General features: G+C 45.2%; 1 protein-coding gene across 5 annotated transcripts in view; it reads right to left on the reverse strand.

Moving 5' to 3' along the window:
* The window catches only part of ARHGEF6 (Rac/Cdc42 guanine nucleotide exchange factor 6), a 103,567-nt gene that overhangs the window by 12,804 nt on the left and 71,362 nt on the right, over window positions 1-19,401 (reverse strand). For all 5 annotated transcript variants that reach the window (XM_058713825.1, XM_058713826.1, XM_058713824.1 and 2 more), the window contains 5 exons: window positions 8,754-8,892; window positions 6,017-6,076; window positions 3,740-3,886; window positions 884-970; window positions 135-213 (listed from right to left, as the gene is read on the reverse strand). In XM_058713825.1, the coding sequence (XP_058569808.1) occupies window positions 135-213; window positions 884-970; window positions 3,740-3,886; window positions 6,017-6,076; window positions 8,754-8,892 (512 nt within the window). The remainder of the gene's footprint in view (window positions 1-134; window positions 214-883; window positions 971-3,739; window positions 3,887-6,016; window positions 6,077-8,753; window positions 8,893-19,401) is intronic.

The following is a 19,401-nucleotide window of genomic DNA, read 5'->3' on the forward strand; positions in this document are numbered from 1 at the left end:
AAGACACCTTGCTGTGGCCAGGTAAAACTTGCTCACGGACTTAGAGCAGAAAATAATAGCTTTTACTTACTCGAATCCCACTTCATTCCAAAAAGGATTTCAGGTGGCTACTTGAAAAAGACAAGAGTGCCTACCTGTGATTTCAAATGTGTAGTCATTTCCTTCGATTTCATCTAATCTGGTCACCACGATTCCCGCGACTGGTATTTTTCCCTATCAGAAAAGGAACATTCCCATCAGTTCTGTGGTTGGATGTGCCCCGGCTTATGTCTATTAGATTTTCTGACCCTCTCGGAAATCACTGCTGATTCAGGGCTCGACATATTTCTCTGGCCTGCATGCTTCCCTGCTTTCAAATGTGATCAGACGAGAAAGCCAGGGGGCAATGTGGCTTGTGTTTTGCTAACACATCCTAAACCATACGGTCAGGATTTACAAACAGGCTTACTTGTTTTCTAACACATTTTCCGGAGAATCAGTCAACAGAGTAAAGATTCAAAAAAAATTTTTTTTTCCAGTTTCATGAACATTAGTCATTGCTAGGCCAGCTATAATAGGCAACAGTAACTTATAGCACTCCATATTTGGGGAGCGGACTGAAGGAAGTTTAATTTCCCAACGAGTGGAAGGACTTCTATCGGAACATTCGTAACCTAGCTCACAGCCAGCGCGATGGACGTTCAAGTTAAACTCATTACAGCAATACAAAGGTTTTCCATCTAAGGAACATCTGCTCTTATAAGCTGTATAATTACAACAAAGGGTCAGAACATTCTGCATTTTCTGGCTGGAGCTTTTAGGGCCATAGAACAGATATTGCAACTGGATGAAAACCTGTTTTCATTCTGGGTCCTGCTGTTTGTTTTATATGAAATCTACTGACCTGATAGATAAAGCCACTCATCCGAGGACTTGCGGATAACATTATCAAGACACTTGAAAACAACATGAGGTACCGCTCCTCTTTTTCCTAAAGTGAAATGGAAAATATTAAGTGGAGGACAGAAAGTGGACATTTTGTTTGTTAAGAATTTCTGGAGTCACTGTTGTACATCACAGGGCTTATATAAGGCAACGAAACATGAACAGTGACCTTTTAAAAAAGATACCCAACTTAAAAGCACAAGACTAGTTGAATTCGACTTCGAAGTGAATACAAAGCCACAGTTTATCCCTCTTTTTCCTATACATAACGGTTAAATACAAATAACGTGCCTGTTTCCCAAGTATGTATGCCTGAGCAGTCACACAGTTAATGCCTTCCTACGCAAGCTGTAGGCAAAGCACAAGTCTCTAGGTTCGCAAAATGAAAATGATTTTACTCTGAAAAGTAGCAAAACAGAAGGGGCTTTCGGGTAGGAAAGCCTGAAATAGGAAATGTATTATGCTCTGGCATGTGTGTTAAGATCTTATTCATAAAATTACTTTTAATCAGTAAGAACATGAAAACCATCGTACTCATGTGAAACAAAGAAATAAATACCTTTTGAAAATGGCACCAAGGGAGATTTTACACGCGAGGGCTTCTCTGAACTCTACAAACAGATGCACACGTAGGAGATGCGAAAAAAATTACATCCAGGGGTGCCTGGGTGGCTCAGGTCACGATCTCACGGTTCGTGAGTTCGAGCCCCGCATCGGACTCTGTGCTGACAGCTCAGAGCCTGGAGCCTCCTTCGGATTCTGTGTCTCCCCGTATCTGTCTCCCTGTCTCTGTCTCTGTCTCTCTCTCTCTCTCTTTCAAAAATAAATAAACATTAAAAAAATTTTTTTTAATTACATTCGGCTTACATGTCCAGCCATGTTAGCTCCAATTATCTCCACGCCCTTCTACAGACACTTAATCTCTTCTTCCTCCTTCCAGCAGCGTCGCCTGCTTAATGAGCTTTTCCTCTTTTGCCTTTAACATACGCACATCTCCTGTCCTAACAGGCCTCCCCGGGCCCCTGTGGCACCTTCGATATAATACAGGCCTGCCTTGTTTCCTTGCGGTTCACTTCATTGCGCGTCACAGGTAGTCGTGTTCTTTAACAGACTGAAGGCCTGTGGCATCCCTGCGTGGAGCAGGTCTGTAAGTGCCATGCTTCCAGCAGCATTTGCTTGCTTCATGTCTGTCGCGTCAGGGTAATTGTTGCCATATTTCAAGCTTTTTCATTATTACTGTATTTGTTATGGGGATCTGCGATCAGTGGTTATGACTCACGGAGAGCTCAGACGATGGTTAGCATTTTGTAGCAATAAAGGAATTTTTTACGTTTTGTAGACTACATGGCACTGCACACTTAATAAACCACTGCGCAGCGTAGAGATAGCTTTTATACACACCGAGAGACCGCTCTGGAACCAAACCCCCAGGATCTCCCGAGGTATGTCAGTACCCTGTTTCTCGGTATTTTATGGCCAAATGACTTGCCGCCTTCATTTTTCTCCTCATCGATTCCTCCCTAACTGCAGCCCCACCGCTGTCTCCGAGCCATCAATAACTGCCTTCTAGCAAAATCCGATGGCTTCTTCTTGGTCTCCATACTGCTTGACCTTTGAACCTTCTGCAGCACCCACCAACCTTCCCCAGGGTATCTGCGTCTTAAATGAGATTGCTTATTAACCCAAAGTAATGAATCTCTGACAGAGACCTGCCAGGGAGTATAGGAAGATGTCTGGGGACGGGGAAGGCAATTCTAACAGCCGATAAATCAGGCCAGGTGACATAACCAACCTTCCCCCCTCGCTGGACTGCCCCCTTCCTAAAAGACCTATTCCATCTCAGCCCTCCGTGCTTCTCTCTGGATACTTACTTCCTAGGAAGGCACATCTGTCAGGGACATCTAAATCCCTGCCTCTAACTCTGACCTCCCGCCCACGTTTCTCTACTGTTTTAATGGCCGCCCACAAGACATCTCCCCCTGGAGACCCACGGTCACTTGGACGTTAACAGGTCCAAGATGGTGGCCATCATCTCCTCCAACCCATAGGTCACTGCTTCCTATCGGCTTTCCCTCCTAAATGGGGCTCAGATTTGGCCCTGAAGTTCCATTTTCTGCCCCCACCAGCTTCGTGGGGAAGGGGGGCGGGGTACTGCTCACTTGCCAACCCAGCCGGTCCTTCTGTTTACCTGACGTACGTGGTAGTCAGGTTAAGTATCATAAACACCCCTTTGCTCCCGTTTCCCTACTACTCGAGCCTCTAACAGTTCCCTGTTGCCTGCTGGGTGGATCTGAACGACTCTTGCCTGACGCCCAGCGTTCTCATAACCTGACTCTGTCTCGCTCCACGGCTTTCCCTCTCCCAACACACTTCCTCTGCTCCCGACAGCCCGGCTTCCTCGCCTTCCTGCAGCAAAAGGCCACGCTCCTGTTCTCTCCTGAGAGAAGAATGACCTCTACCTTACGAAATGCTCGCCTTTTCCCTTCGTGGCCCTCCTCCTCGAGTCCCCTCTCCACAGCCTCCTTGCTCTCTCCCTTCTCTGAGCTTCCGTGCAACCCACTGTTGAGGCGCACCATCTACACTGACTACCTGGGTTCGTTTTCTGGCCGCAGCCTGTGTTTTCATCTGTGTTTAAGGCACGGCTCATCGCGTGGTCTCTCCTCCTCTCTCCCACAGCACCTGGCAGAGTGTGGGGCAAAGAAGAGGCGCTCGGTTTCCCGGCACGTTCGAGCCACCTGGCCTGGACGGACGAACGAATCAAAGAAGAACAAGAAGAAAGATGGCAGCAATGGCGTTGAGCTGTGAAACCTCTTACCTCACATGTTCCATACTGCACCATTACTTGTGACATAAACAGAACATTCCCCAAGGTTTTAATACTCTCTCCTTCCCACGCCTGAATAGGTTCAGAAAGTATCTGCAACTCCAGCTGTTTTCTCTTCCTTAGATCTTGGCACTGCCCCTATGGAACCAAAGCAGAACATACTGGAAGGGGAATTCTTGCGAAACAAGAGCAGAGTTAGAGGAAGCTTTGGGCTCTCAGATTTCCACAGCGTCCTGATTCCTCACCACGAATCCCATCACCAGATCCGTTCCTCACAGACAGAGAGACCCACGGCCCTGAAGCTCTAGCCTGGGGCCCCCAGAGGTTTTGCGAAGCAGAGCTACCTTTCGCTGTGCCAAAACGGCGAGACAAAATGGCAGAACGGGCTTGCTTCCCCATCACCGCAGGTATGTGAGGAGACGAGTGGCTGCCTGGGGTCCCTGCTCTAGCTCCTTTCCAGCTCGTCACCAAGCCGTTTTATTTTACTAACACATGCTCAGTTTCCAACCAAGCGACAGCTTAGTAAAGCAAACAAACACAAAATGACTCCAGGGGCTCTGGAAAAAGGGAAAACTAAATTTCTCCTGCTGCAGTGAATCAAATAGACCTTACAACGAAACAGAGGCACTGCCTATACTTTGTTTAGGGACTGGGAGTAGGTTGGTATGGAGAAAAAAATACTACATTAATTCTGTTCCTAAAAGAATTGTAAGAAAGAGATACAACTGAATTTTATGAATGCAAAGTGAAAATACAAACCAGGAAACAAAATGTGGGGTATGAATATTATATCTATCTATCTATCTATCTATCTACATATAGATAGATATAGATCACTGTTTCAGAAAATGTGAAGTCATCTTAGAATGATTTTTAACAGTATTTACACATTTGTTAAAAAATGTAACAGTATTTACTCCAAATTGAATATGAAAATAAGCATATGGTTAGTTATGTTACTGTTTCCAAATAAATGTCACAGTTCCTCGGGGGCTGTGTTTTCTATAAAATCTCTGCTGCCCCTTTCAGCTAAATGGAAACTTGAAGAAATCAGTTCACTGGACACATGTTTCTGAAGCATCTAAAGTGGGAATAAATATACTAGAACCATCAAAGCAAGCTTCACAACATGTACTATGGTCAGAAAGAAATATTGTTGTCAAAAGGAATTTTATATTCAATTTACGTAGGACAAAATAAAAAGGACGCAAATAGTAATAAATGCCATGTAAAACTGCCAAGATTAAACTGTGACCTATGACAACAAAAGGTATTTAATGTAATACCTTACTCTGGACTTCAACTTGCTGTTTACCTGTGGACACATCACGTACTGATCTTTCAACAGCAATAAAAATGAGGTGATGGCGAATGTTGCATCACAACCTTATAGCAAGAACCGACAACTAACCATGGATCCCAATCCCTTGGAATGCTACATTAATGTCTAGAATGGGGGCACCTGGGTGGCTCACTAGGGTAAGCGTCTGACTCTTGGTTTCAGTTCAGGTCATGATCTCACCGTTTGTGGGTTCGAGCCCACACTGACAGCCTGCTTGAGATTCTCTCTCTCTCTCTCTCTCTCTCTCTCTCTCTCTCTCTCTCTCCCTCTCTCTGCACCTCCCCTGCTTGCTTGCTCTCTCTCTCAAAATAAATACATAGACATTAAAAAAAAAAAAAGAAATGTCTAGAATGAAGCTAAACTTAATCAATCACCCAAAGTGATGCTTTGTTTTCTCCTAAAAGGCCACCAAGTGCTTTTACATCAGTGGGTTCAAGAAGACATTAACAATCATGCTCAAGATACAAGATTACAAAACAATTGCATTTTAGTAGGTTTTTTTCCTTTTAGATTTGATGAAGGATTTCTTTTTCATACGCAAAGAGTAAAACTCACGCCCTTTGGCATAAATAGATGAATCCAGCATCGATGGCAATCAGTGAGTGACAAGTTGCACAGACACAAGGTGAACGACACGGGGGTAAAGACAAAGAGACAAAAGGAAACCCCCCACCTACACAACAATGCTTAATGTGGCAGAGACTTCAAATGTGAGTGCTTTATACCCTCAGCCTGGCAACCTTTCATAGGTAAGCATGATTTTTGGAAGACAAAATTAAATGAAACAATCACTGCGATACTGTCGCTAAAGCTTATTGTTTCCACTCTAAAGACCTTTGCATTGGGAAAGAGACGTTACACACAAATCACTCTTTTAGGAACAACGCATACACAACGGAGAATTATAATTTGAGAGCATCACCTACCATGAGAGTTTTGAATGCTACGATTGCTTTCAGAATATCCTGATGATCTGGATGCGTATCCTAGTAAAGGAATACATTGTAAAACAATGTTAAAGGAGAACAGATCAGCGGTCGCCAGGGGTTAGGGGTGGGAGGAGGGTTGCGGCTGCAAAGAGACAGGAAATCCGAGGGGATGATGGAACCGTTCTGTATCCCCGTTGTGGCGGTGGTAACACAAATTTAAAGATTACATCATACAACAGCACTTGAGCCTTTGGAATCTCAGCACCTCCGATTATCAGGCGAGCAAGAAATTAAGACAGCCGGTAACACATCATGGGTTTGGCAACAACATACTAGGTGCGGTTATTGGGGCAAGAGCTCTCGTTTCCCCTTTTGCTGCTATACTTGAGATAAGAAATAACCATTAGTTGGCGGGGGGCATCGTCAGGCCATGTTGTTAATAAGTGACCAGAGGTAGGGAGTTGTGGAAACAGAGGAGCGGTCGGAGAAAAATCAATCCAATCTCATTTCCTAAAATGCCTCCATTTTCTTTCGGCGGGTTCAACATGGCAGACGGGGAAAACAATTCCAAGCTTCATACCGTGTGTTCTTTTGCAAGCGAGGTTCTTACGTATGGTCTGCAATTCCATGGTACTTACAACCCCGAAGAGTGGACAGCTTCAAAAGCTACTTGCAGGGATCCACATCTCCGTAACTGTCCACGAAGGGGAAGGGGTGATGCTTGGGGAAGCTGTATACCTAACATGGGGGGCACATGGGGTGCAGCTGCGTACCTAACCTTGGGGGTATATGTACACCTAACCTTTGGAATTCAGCTGGAATAAATGGAAGGAGAAAATCCGCTGTTCGGCCAGCCTCGGGTCACAAAACGCAGCTGAACAGACCAGGGGTCTGCCCCAAGCCAAGAACTGTACCGCGTGTGTGGAGAAAGGTTGTATTCCATCATAGTTAGATGTATCCTTAGCCAGACTAGCGGAGAGCTGACAAGTTCAGGTTCTATTCTACCATTAGCCAGCAGCCAGGCTAAATGATGAGAAAGCTGGAGAAGGAGTCTCACCGGATGGGGAACTCGGGTGCGTGTTATCTGATGGTGGGAAATGGAAGGCAGCCAAAGGCAGGGAAGCAACAGAAAAGGGAGACAGGAGGGAACACGGGTTCCACTTCAAGGAAGGTCAAGAGAGAGGATCCCGGCAGTGGGGGCATCTGGGGAGTCTTCTCCTCAAACGGAGCGCATATTAGTACCTCAGCCCTGAGCAGTAACAGAAACTGATGCCGCTGCTTTCTGGATTTTTGAGATAAGCCAGGAGGGGCAAACCTCAAACGGTTCGGCAAACTGGTTGAGCTTTTGGAAAGGCATCCAGAGGTCAACACCTTCCCAAGCCCTAACTGAAATTTCACTCCGGCAGGCTTTACTCACTCACGGGCTCCCCGCTGCCTCCAGCTTTCCGGCAGGTCAAATAACCTGAGAATGTGGTTTTGCTCAGAGTACATGCTTTCAATCCTTACAAATGCTGACGAGACCGGCAGTGTGCAACCTTTTTCTTTAAAGATAATCAAGCCCTTTAAAACCTCAAAACCTTTCCCCAGACACAGGAAGAGCCAACTAGGGTAAACGCAGCCTCCCCCAGAGGGCCCTCCTCTCCCACCCACACCACCTCCGGCGCCCATGCTCGATGGCTCAAGGACAATTCTAGAAGCTATCCCTGTTGATTGGTTTTTAAGAAAAGGATTGGGCCTCTCGATGAAATAATATTCAGTTATCAGGCCTCGGTGCAAACCTTAATATTCAAAGAAGATTGTAGCTATGCCACGGCTGGGGCAAGCCAACTACAAGTTTATAAACAAAAATGTGAGGGAACTTTGGTGTAGATCTACGATGCGTAGACAGATAAACTAATATTGGACCCGTCTATGAATCTTTAAGGAAATGCCAGAATCTTCCAGTGTCATCCAGGGTCACAAAGCTGAGTGATCACAGGGCTGTAGAGATATCGACCCCTGTCTAGAGTGAAAGCGGTATTTCTATTTTCTGACGTTTTGCTCTGTGTGTCTCCCACAGTCAGGTTGGTTCATATACCGGAACAACGGAAGATCTTGGTCGATTTTGATTGAACTGCCGTCTACAGATGAAGAAAACCTAAGTCAACCAGTTAGCATGGGCTTGAGAGAAGCGGCTGGACCGAGAAGGGGAACGATCATGAATATTGAGTAGTAAAGGAGGTGGGACCTTTGGTTATAAGATGAATAAATTCTGGGGATCTAATGTGCAGCGTGGTGGTCACAGTTTATACCACTGTGTTGTATACTTGAAATTTACTGAGAGTCTATCCTGAGTGTTCTCATCTTCTCTGTGAGGTGATGGAATTCACTTGCTCTGGGAATCATTTTACAATGTATACATATATTAAACCATCATACTGTAACACTTTAAAACTCACAATGTACAACCTAAATATACACAATTTTTATTTGTCAATCAGACCCCAGTAAAAGTGGGAAGATTAAATAAACTAAGTAAAACTTTAAAAAAAATCTCCAGAAGGGGGAAATAAAGGAATGCTCCCCCCCCTTATTTTGCTGCATAATGAGGAAAACTAGAAGCCCAGGGAAGCGGGAAGATTGAATGAGGTAAAATTTGAAACCCAGGCCTTTTCTGAATTCCTCGGCAAGCTTAGTCTGGAAGGAGACTGGCTGCTTCTTCCAGAGCACAGGCCCATGCGTGGCCTTCCCTTACCTCCATATGGCGTTCCAGCTCTTGCAAGAGAGTAACATACTTTTCCAGTCGCATGAACGGTTTGCTGAGGCTGGTTGTTAAAATGAGGATACCTGGGCTGGACGCACCTTGACTTTCCATAAATTGTTCCAGATCATCGCTAGAAAAAGAACGAACATGGCTTTGCTATTGCTTCATGTTCTATGCAAAGAATTATCAGCCAAGCATCATTTTCCTATATTTTGTACAATATAAAACCAAATAGAAGTTAGTCGCGCTAATCCAAATGCTGTCCCATTCACGTCAGTGCAAGCGGCGGAGGGGCGGACAGAGGGAGACACAGAGTCCAAAGCAGGCTCCAGGCTCGGAGCCGTCAGCACAGAGCCCGACGCGGGGCTCGAACTCACGGACCGTGAGATCATGACCTGAGCCGAAGTTGGACACTCAACCGACTGAGCCACCCAGGCGCCCCAACATACGGTTTTAAAAAGTATTTTCTCAGTCGCCGCAAACATTCAAGTTATCGGCTGGTCAAAGGCGCAGGGTAGCGACTCACCACATGCTCCCTATCACCGGGCACCCACTCATAATGTTCAGAATCAAGTTGAAAATTTGGATAGCTGCGTGTTTGTGTGACTAACCACAAAGTCACGGAGCCTAGGATCTGAAACCAGTGCAGCAGGCGACACAGACAATTCCCATAAGGCAACAACTCGGTTAAAAGAAAAAGGCTATTCATATGTTGTGAACTGTGCCCAGGAAGCTCGTGCTTCTTCTGCTTTTTGCACCGTCTGGATTGTCTCCTTTCTCCCGGCGTGATATTGAGGCCTGGGGCTGAAAGATCATTTTAATATTCATTTATGCAAAATGAAATTAAAGAAGGACACCCACTGCCTACCTGCCAGCCTATTCTGAAACTTCTGCTTATTACTTGGCCCCTTTTACCTCTTTGCTTGCCCGGGCGTAGCCAATCAGTCTCGCGTTTATTCCTTTGCATTCCTGCTGCCACTGTCTTGCTTCGGACCTTTCTTTCATCCCATCTGGTTCACTCCAAGAGCCCAACTGGTCTCCTGGCTTCCGGGCCTTTTTGCTTCCAAGTCGTCCTGCAGACCACGGCTCTAAGCCTCTTCCTTTCTCACTCAAGAACCTCTGCTTGCCTCCAAAACCAAGCCTTAACTTTGTAGACTCCTACTGGTCCCACCAATCTTTCTCATCACCCTCGATCACGAACCTTCTCCTACAAAATGACCTACTTCCTTGTGTTCAAGGAAACTTGGGGAGGGGATGCATGGCAGGTCACCCCTATTAATAGACACCGTCCCTCCTTGGGCTTTTGTGAGTGAGAGAGAAAAGGATGGCGTTTCAGCTGACGTCCCAGGAACATGCCGTGCAGGGAAAACGGGCTGGGAGTCACTGCCTTAACGGAAGCTGGATCGCATGGGAGAGGTCACACCTGACAATCCACACCGAGTACTGTCATCGGTTGTTGCAGTCTGGCCCCCGAAGCCCCTGAGAGGAGAGAAGTACCCTGACCTGCAGTCATAAAACAGGTCTGGTCACCCTGGATCGCTTACCTAGCCTCAGCTGACTCATCTGTACAACAGAGATAAAACCCACTTCCTAGGGGCGCCTGGATGGCTCAGGCGGTTAAGCGCCCGACTTAGGCTCAGGTCATGATCTCATGGTTTGGTTCGTGAGTAACGGTTCGGTTTATGAGTTGGAGCCCCGCATCAGGCTCGCTGCTGTCAGCACAGAGCCCCCTTTGGATCCTCTGTGCCCCCTCTCTCTCTGCTCCTCCCCCGCTAGCCCACGCTCTCTCACTCTCTCTCTCTCTCTCTCTCTCTCTCTCTCTCTCAAAAATAAATAGGGGCGCCTGGGTGGCACAGTCGGTTAAGCGTCCGACTTCAGCCAGGTCACAATCTCGCGGTCCGTGAGTTCGAGCCCCACGTCAGGCTCTGGGCTGATGGCTCGGAGCCTGGAGCCTGTTTCCGATTCTGTGTCTCCCTCTCTCTCTGCCCCTCCCCCGTTCATGCTCTGTCTCTCTCTGTCCCAAAAATAAATAAAAAACGTTGAAAAAAAATTTAAAAAAAAATAAAAATAAATAAACATTTTCAACAAAAAACCAAGGGGGCCTGGGTGGCTCAGTCAGTTCAGCGTCCAACTTTCGGTGTCAGCTCAGGTCATGATCGCACAGTTCGTGAGTTTGAGCTCCGTAGTCGGGCTCTGCGCTGGCAGTGAGGAACGGGCTTGGGATTCTCTCTCGCCCTCTCTCCCTCCGCCCCTCCCCAACTCCCGCTCACGCTCTCTCTCAAAATAAAGAAATAAACTTAAAAAAAAGATAAAAACAAACAAAAAAAACCCTACTTCCTACTAAAATTCTGAAGATTCGGTATTGGGGTTTAGAAGGCTACTGTTTCATGCTAAGATCTTTGCACACATTCATTCTTATTTAATATGGATGCCAACACTTCAAAACAGATGTTATCCTCATTTTACGGATGAGAAACCTGAGATTCAGGAAGAGAGAGTACTCCTAAGTAAGTAGCTAAGTTGGGGTTCATGCCCAGGTCTGAGGTCAAAGCCTCAAGTCTTTCCATGATGCCACACTGCCTCTGTACAGAAAAGTAGTTTGTAAACTTCAGCCTGAAAATGCATCTTTATTACTATTATTACTATGCCAAGGCAAATACCTTGCTAAAATCACATCTTTAAAAACTACCATTAAGCTGTGATTTACAGCTTAATGGAAACTCAATTGATGTGAAGTTTCCAACCAAGAGCACAAAGTGCACAAGGAGGTTTAAAAATTCATTACATAAAAAATATAATTAGGAAAATAACTTGAATTTGGAGAATGCATCTGAGAAGAAATGTAATTTAGAGAAAATCACTTTCCTAATTTCTTTTCAATTTGGTAAACAAGTCTTTCTGTGACTACAGAATTGCCCGCATCCTCAATATTCTAACTCTAATTGATACAGGGGTTACAACAATTAAAAGCAAATGCTAGCATGTACTTTGTTATTACTTTCCGTGCAGCATTCCAACTTCTAGGCTTGCTTAATATTATAAGAGAATTAAATTTTTTTTTCCATTTAACATGAGATCATCGGCTATCAGGAAGAAATGAACATTTGACGAGTGCAACGGAAGAACAAAATGGTCTTAATAAAGCCACTGCCCATTACAATTAATAGGTCCTAAAAGACACATTTTACTTAGCCCGATAAATTTAATGCACAAATTAATATCATTATACAAAAATGAAACACTCAAATATATATTGTGATACCAAAGAACAAGCTGTCTTGAAAATGCAGTTTTTAACTTTATGCAGCCTATTGGAAATGTCAATGGGTTGACTTGTTTTTCAAGCTTAACATGTTCTGTACACGTGATACTATAAAACACAAGCAGTTGTCAAGGTATGGATGCTGTTTTAGACTCAACATATAGTGTACCTCACAGAATGCATGGTGGATGGGGCTCTGGGACATTCTGGGTTGGGCTGGAAAGCTCCAGAAAACTATCTTACCTTATAGTACCTATACAGAGCTTAACCACATCATATAAGAGCGTTTCTACGGAATCTTTGCAGAGATTTCTACTTTGTTTTTTTTTTTTTTAATTTTTTAACGTTTATTTATTTTTGAGACAGGGACAGAGTGTGAGCAGGGGAGGGGCAGAGATAGAGAGGGAGACACAGAATGGAAGCAGGCTCCAGGCTCTCAGCTGTCAGCACAGAGCCCGACGTGGGGCTCGAACCCATGAACCGTGAGAACGTGACCTGAGCCGAAGTCGGATGCTTCACCGACTGAGCCACCCAGGCGCCCCAGAGATTTCTACTTTGAATGATGAGAGGTCTACCTACAGCAGCTGGAAAAGGATCGGAGATCTCCCCTCCACAGCCCCCTCCTTCCCACTCCCCTTTCGTGGAAATCACTCTGTTGGAGGCCCCGGGGTGGGGGTGGGGAGTCTGGCCAGTGAAAGATCCCAGGGATGCCACTCAACTGGGCTGGGTGGATCCCTATTATTCCTTTTTCATTCACCTCATCTCACAGACCAGGCTGTCCGCTTCTTTTTTGTTCCCACCACTTTTTTTTTTCTGACCAGTCTCACTTCACCCCTTCCCCGGTTCCTCAAAGACACAAACAGAACAGAAGCTACTTTCAGAATGTTCCCAACGCTCCTTGTCCCGAAGCAAATACACAACACAGTTCTTTGGGTTTTTCTCAAAGTCTTCTATTGCTGACAACATGGTAAACAGAGGGTGAAAACTCACAAGAGGGAAAGGGCCCAGCGGTGTTTGTCGCTGCAATGGAGACAGAGGTAGGTAGGGTTCAGACCTGTCTTAGCGCTCATTCTCCCATCTCTTTGCTCTCTCTTTAAATCCGGGCCCCTCTCTCTCGTCAAAAGGATGGGAGCCACACCAGAGCGCGGGAGAGAAGTGGGTATTTTTGTAAGGGAGAGGCTAATCCCAGGAAGAAGGAAGAGCTTCAGTAATAAGCCTGAAGGGGAGAGAGAGGGGAAATCCCAAAAGACCTCAACCAGGGGATAACAAAAGACTGGGGCAGCCATTCAAATATATGTAAATATGGGGACACATCAAGGTGGGGGTCTGCCTCTATATCCAAATTCAGATAATACATTACTGCATTTTTCACCAGGTGCTAACACGCCATGAATTTTAAAGCCTTAGACCTCATGGCCCATTGTCAGGCGCATTTCTGGTACGATACTGCCACCTGCAGGCTAAAAGGGAGAAGTTCGACTGACTGGCCTGCCCAGGCTCCAGGGATTTTCCAGCGTCTGACCATCCACAGATTCGGCAGGCAAAGAACAGAAACCCACCAGAGTCCTTATTTCAGCTGACAGCTTCGTCTAAAACAGGATTTTAGACTGAAATTTCTGGAAATTTCATTCAACTACGCCTCGCCTTTACTGTGTCAGCATAAATCGCCACAAAATGCATGTAAAACAGCTGAGATTATGTTAGAACCATGTCTGGGGAAACCCCCCAAGTATTTCAATTTAATTTTCACTCCTTACATGCAAATCAAAGGTTCGATAAAAATTCCGTTCTATGGGACTCCAATGAGTCCTCCATCATTTCAAGGGATAGTATAAAATTCTCAAAAAACATCACCAACCCAAAGGAAGCAAACCGGATATAATCCCCCCCCAAAAGTTGAGAACCTCTAAATTAACTATGTGACAAACTTTAAATCATAATGTTTGAAGGAGTTTCTACGGTTATTCATAAAACTGAATTCCTAATATGGGGAAATGCAGTCAGTAACGTTTTAACACACAGTTACAACAGAAACTTCTCTGAACACTACAGAAGTCTGCTACTTGAGGCACACTGTTTCTGGAATTGCTACTCTCAGGTTAAAAGGAAAAGAATATGTGCTCATAAAAATGGTAAGCTAACATGAGGGGGATCTCTTTTTTCCATGTTTAGTTTATATTTGAGAGAGAGAGAGAGAGAGAGAAAGCAAGCAGGTAGGGGGCAGAGAGAGAGGAAGATACAGAATACGAACCAGGCTCCAGGCTCCAAGCTGCCAGCACAGAGCCTGACACGGGGCTCGAACTCACAAAATGTGAGATCATGACCTGAGCCGAAGTCAGACGCTTAACCAACTGAGCCACCCAGGCGCCCCAGAGGGATCTCTTTTTATTGGTATTAAAAAAAATTGCCCTTTGGGCACCTGGGTGGCTCAGCTGGTTAAGCGTCCAATTCTTGGTTTGGGCTCAGGTCATGATCTCACAGTTCGTGAGTTCAAGCCCAACGTTGGGCTCTCTGCTGTCAGCGCAGAGCCTGCTTTGGATCCTCTGCCCCCCTTTCTCTGCCCCTACCTTGCTCGCACTCTCCCTCTCTCTCTCTCTCAAAAATAAACAAACATATAAAATTTAAAAAAAAAAAAAGAAATTTGCCCTTTTACACACAGGATGTTTATGTATCTGCCACAAGAAAAATGTCTCTGAACCATTTTTTTTTTCTTTATTGAAGATGGGTGGTAAAGTATGAGAGCGTTCCTGGAAATGACAGAAACAAATCCAGGACTGAGGTCCCCTCCAGTGAGGGAGGGAGAAGCAGGAAATACGAGGGAGCACACACACAGAACTCCAGCTGCAGCTATATTTTGTTTTATAAGCTGAATGGTGGCTACCTGGATGGGATTTATTTTATCTCTGGTTTTTGTGTGCTGGAAATATTACACACCTTTTTTCTAAAAAGGAACTAGCAGCAGATGAATAAAGTCGAAATAAGGGGTGGTGACAACTACCTTGGTTTTGCTTTAAATTTGTTTATTTTGAGACAGAGAGAGGTGGGAGGCAGAGAAAGCGGGGGGTGGGGGCGAGAGAATCCCAAACAGGCTCTGTGCAGTCAGCACAGAGCCCAATGTGGGACTCGATCCCATGAACCATATCATGACCTGAGCCGAAATCAAGAGTCGGATGCTCGATGGACTGGGCCAGCCAGGGGGGGCCCGAAGCCAGAGACTTTGGTATACATTACTTCACTTAACCCACAAACCTGCAAGCTGGTGGAAACTATAAAAGCAACCATTTAAGGTCTCTAGAAACTGTCCTAATGGCATAATGATAAGTGAAAAAATATGTATTCGAGAAAACATTCTTATACTCACACAGAACGGGGAGAGTTCATGGCCTCTGAGCCAGGACCTGCTCCCCTCACCTCTCCTTCCTTCCCAACTCAGCCTGACAGAGACCGTAGTGGCCAAGAAGACAGGTGTCCCTCTCCTCTTCGCTTCCAATCCAAGGACACCATATCTCACTAGCATATCTCATGTGCTTCAAAGTTGAACTGAAAAAGCCAATTCCTGGCAAGGGTGGCTGAGAGGCCGGAGGCTTCCTTCTGTGCTCAGCACCCCCACAGACATAGGGAGGGGGCTCTACCCCAGGAGTGGCAGGCTGAAAATACCGGGGCCCCGCACCCTCACCCCCACTCACTGTTGGGCACAAGTTCTGTGCGGGGTGAGGCAAGCAGAGAAGGGCAGAGGCTAGTGCCCTGCCCAGACCACTGGCACAAAGATTATGCCAGGGGAGGAGGGCAGCCTACAAGAACAGAGGGCTCTGGAGCTCTCCCCAAAGGAACTGGTTTTAGTTGAAAAAGAGCGTGGGGAGGGGAGCGGGGCTGGCTCTTGATCTCTGGGTCATGAGTTTGAGCCCCACATTGGACACAGAGCCTACTTTAAAAAGAAGAAAGAAAGAAAGAAAGAAAGAAAGAAAGAAAGAAAGAAAGAAAAGAAAGAAAAAGAAAAGAAAGAAAGAAAGAAAGAAAGAAAGAAAGAAAGAAAGAAAGAAAGAAAGAAAGAAAGAAAGAAAGAAAGAAAGAAAGAAAGAAAGAAAGGGAGAGGAGAAATCCAAGCCTAAAGGCTCTTGCAAAAACAATGAAGATTTTGGTGGTGAGCAAATGAGAGGGCGCTGGCAGCTTTTCTTAATTAAGAGCAAGAATGTAAACCATAGGCCACTGAGGTCACTAGACAGAACCAAGGAAAGAGACAGCTAAGAACGGTCAGAACAAACTTCAAAGACTGGTCTCAAAAACAACCCCTGTGTGAACTTAATTGGATCAGATGACAGATCAATTTACGCCCCCAGGGAATTGTCAGAAACATTAGAGCAATCAGCTGGAAATCAGTGGATCTGGCACTAAATCAGCTGGATGTGGCATTAAATTGGGGTAAACAGCTTAACAGGAAAATCAGGGAGAGATGGCCAAAGAGAACCCCGCTAAAACCACTGTCATTTCGGGGTGACTGTGTGTGCATGACCAAGGCTGTGCCCTCTGAGGCGTGACCTCAGCGGATGCATGCTGTGGGCAAAACAGACCCCACTAAGACAGTCCAGTCAACTCACTAAACAAACAAATAAGCAAACAACAACAACAACAAAAACACCCCCCTCTAAGAGGGGAGAAAAGAATCCGTATCCAGAGTTGCTAAATCTAAAATTACATAAAGTGCCTAGTTTTCAAAAAAAAAAAATATATATATATGTACGACACTGGGGCACCTGGGTGGCTCAGTTAGTTCAGTGTCTGACTTCAGCTCAGGTCACGATCTCGTGGTTCGTGGGTTCAAGCCCCGCGCCGGGCTCTGTGGTGACAGCTCAGAGCCTGGAGCCTGCTTCGGATTCTGTCTCCCTCTCTCTCTGCCCCTCCCCTACTCGTGCTCTGTCTCTCAAAAAATGAATAAACGTTAACAAAAAAAATTTTTTTAATGTAACACACAAAAAAAAAGGAGTCTGTGACCCATACACAGGAGATAAAAAGAGACAACAGAAATTGTGAGAGTGACAAAATGTCAGATTTAACAAAGACTTCAAAGTAGCCATTATAAATGTGTTCTAAGAACAAAATGAAACCATGCTTAAATAATTAAAAGAAGCTATAATGACAATGTCTCATCAAACAGAGAGTATCAGTAAAGAGATAGAAATTATAAAAAAAGAACCAAATGGAAATTCAGGCTATAAAGTACAATCATTGTGGGACGCCTGGGTGGCTCAGTCGGTTAAGCATCCGACGTCAGCTCAGGTCACGATCTCTCAGTTTGTGAGTTCGAGCCCCACACTGGGCTCTGTGCCGACAGCTCGGAGCCTGGAGCCTGCTTCATATTCTGTGTCTCCCACTCTCTCTGTCCCTCCCCCACTTGCACTCTCTCTCTCTGAAAAAAAAAAATAAACATTAAAAAAATTTTTTTAAGTACAGTAACTGAAATTTAAAAATTCACTAGAGGTGCTCAGTGGTAGATCTGAACTGGTAGAAGAAATCAGTGACTTTAATGATAGATTGGTAGAGAATGCAATCTGAGACAACACAAGGGGGTTAAAAGAATAAAGAAAATTGAGGGGCGCCTGGGTGGCTCAATCGGTTGTATCCGACTTTGGCTCAGGTCAGGATCTCGTGGTCTGTGAGTTCGAGCCCCGCGTCGGGCTCTGTGCTGACGGCTCAGAGCCTGGAGCCTGCTTCACATTCTGTGTCTCCCTCTCTCTCTCTGCCCCTCCCCCGCTTGTGCCTGTGTGTGCGTGTGTGTGTGTGTGTGTGTGCGTGTGCGCTCTCTCCCTCTCTCTCTCCCTCTCTCTCAAAAGTAAATACACATTTTTTTCTAAAAAATTAAAATGAAGGGCACCTGGATGGCTCAGTCAGTTAAGCCTCTGACTTTGGCTCAGGTCACGATTTTGTAGTTCGTGAGTTCAAGCCCCACATCTGGCTCTGTGGTGACAGCTCAGAACCTGGAACCTGCTTCGGATTCTGTGTCTCCCTCTCTCTCTGCCCCTCCCCTGCTCTCTTTCTCAAAAATAAATAAACATTTAAAAGAAAAAAAGAAAAATGAACAAGCCTCAGAGAAATGTGGGACATCTTTAAGCACAACAACACGTGCATCATGAGAGTCCCAAAAGAGAGAATGAAGCAGAAAAATATTTGAAGAAATAGTGACTGAAAACTTTCCCAAACTTGAGGAAAATGTTAATCTACACATCCAAGAAATTCAATGAATTCCAAGTAGAAAAAATGCAAAGAGTTCCATATATAAATTATCGTAAAAATGCTGAGAGACAAAAGCAAAGAGAAAATCTTTTTTTTTTTTTTTTTAATTTATTTTTGGGACAGAGAGAGACAGAGCATGAACGGGGGAGGGGAAGAGAGAGAAGGAGACACAGAATCGGAAACAGGCTCCAGGCTCCGAGCCATCAGCCCAGAGCCTGACGCGGAGCTCGAACTCACAGACCGCGAGATCGTGACCTGGCTGAAGTCGGACGCTTAACCGACTGCGCCACCCAGGCGCCCCAAAGAGAAAATCTTAAAAAGAGAAAGAGAAAAACAATTCATGGTGCGCTAGGAAACCTGAATAAGACTAACTGCTAATTTCTCATCAGAATTAATAAGGGCGGGGCGCCTGGGTGGCTCAGTCGGTTAAGCGTCCGACTTCGGCTCAGGTCACGATCTCGAGGTCCGTGGGTTTGAGCCCCGCTTCGGGCTCTGTGCTGACAGCTCAGAGCCTGGAACCTGTTTCAGATTCTGTGTCTCCCTCTCTCTCTGACCCTCCCCTGCTCATGCTCTGTCTCTCCCTGTCTCAAAAATAAATAAACGTTAAAAAAAAAAAAAAGAATTAATAAGGGCAAGGAGGCAGTGAAATGATATACTCAAAGTAAAGAAACAAAACTGCCCACCAAGAATTCTATATCCATCCAAACTATCTTTCAAAAATTTAGGTGGAAAAGGGGCACCTGGGTAGCTCAGTTGTTTAAGCATCTGGCTCTTGATTTTGGCTCAGGTCATGATCTCTCAGTTTGTGGGTTCGAGCCCCACATAGAGCCCTGAGTCAGACTCCATGCTGACAGCACAGTGCCTGCTCAGGATTCTCTCTCTCTCTCTCTCTCTCTCTCAAAATAAATAAATAAACTTAAAACAAAATTTAGGTGGAATGAAAATATCCCCCAATAAACAAAAACTGTAAGAACTCTTTGCTGGAAGACCCACCTTACAAGAAATACTAAAGTTACGTGATAAAATCAAGTAAATCCAGATGTAAACTCAAATCTACCTGTAAGAAGAAGAGAGATGTAAACCGACCTATCATAAAAGACAGTAAAAATACATATGTCTCCTTCTTCTCTTAACTAATGTAAAAACAAT

Source organism: Neofelis nebulosa, chromosome X (genome assembly GCF_028018385.1).
Source record: "Neofelis nebulosa isolate mNeoNeb1 chromosome X, mNeoNeb1.pri, whole genome shotgun sequence".
In the NCBI taxonomy this organism is placed as follows: domain Eukaryota; kingdom Metazoa; phylum Chordata; class Mammalia; order Carnivora; family Felidae; genus Neofelis; species Neofelis nebulosa.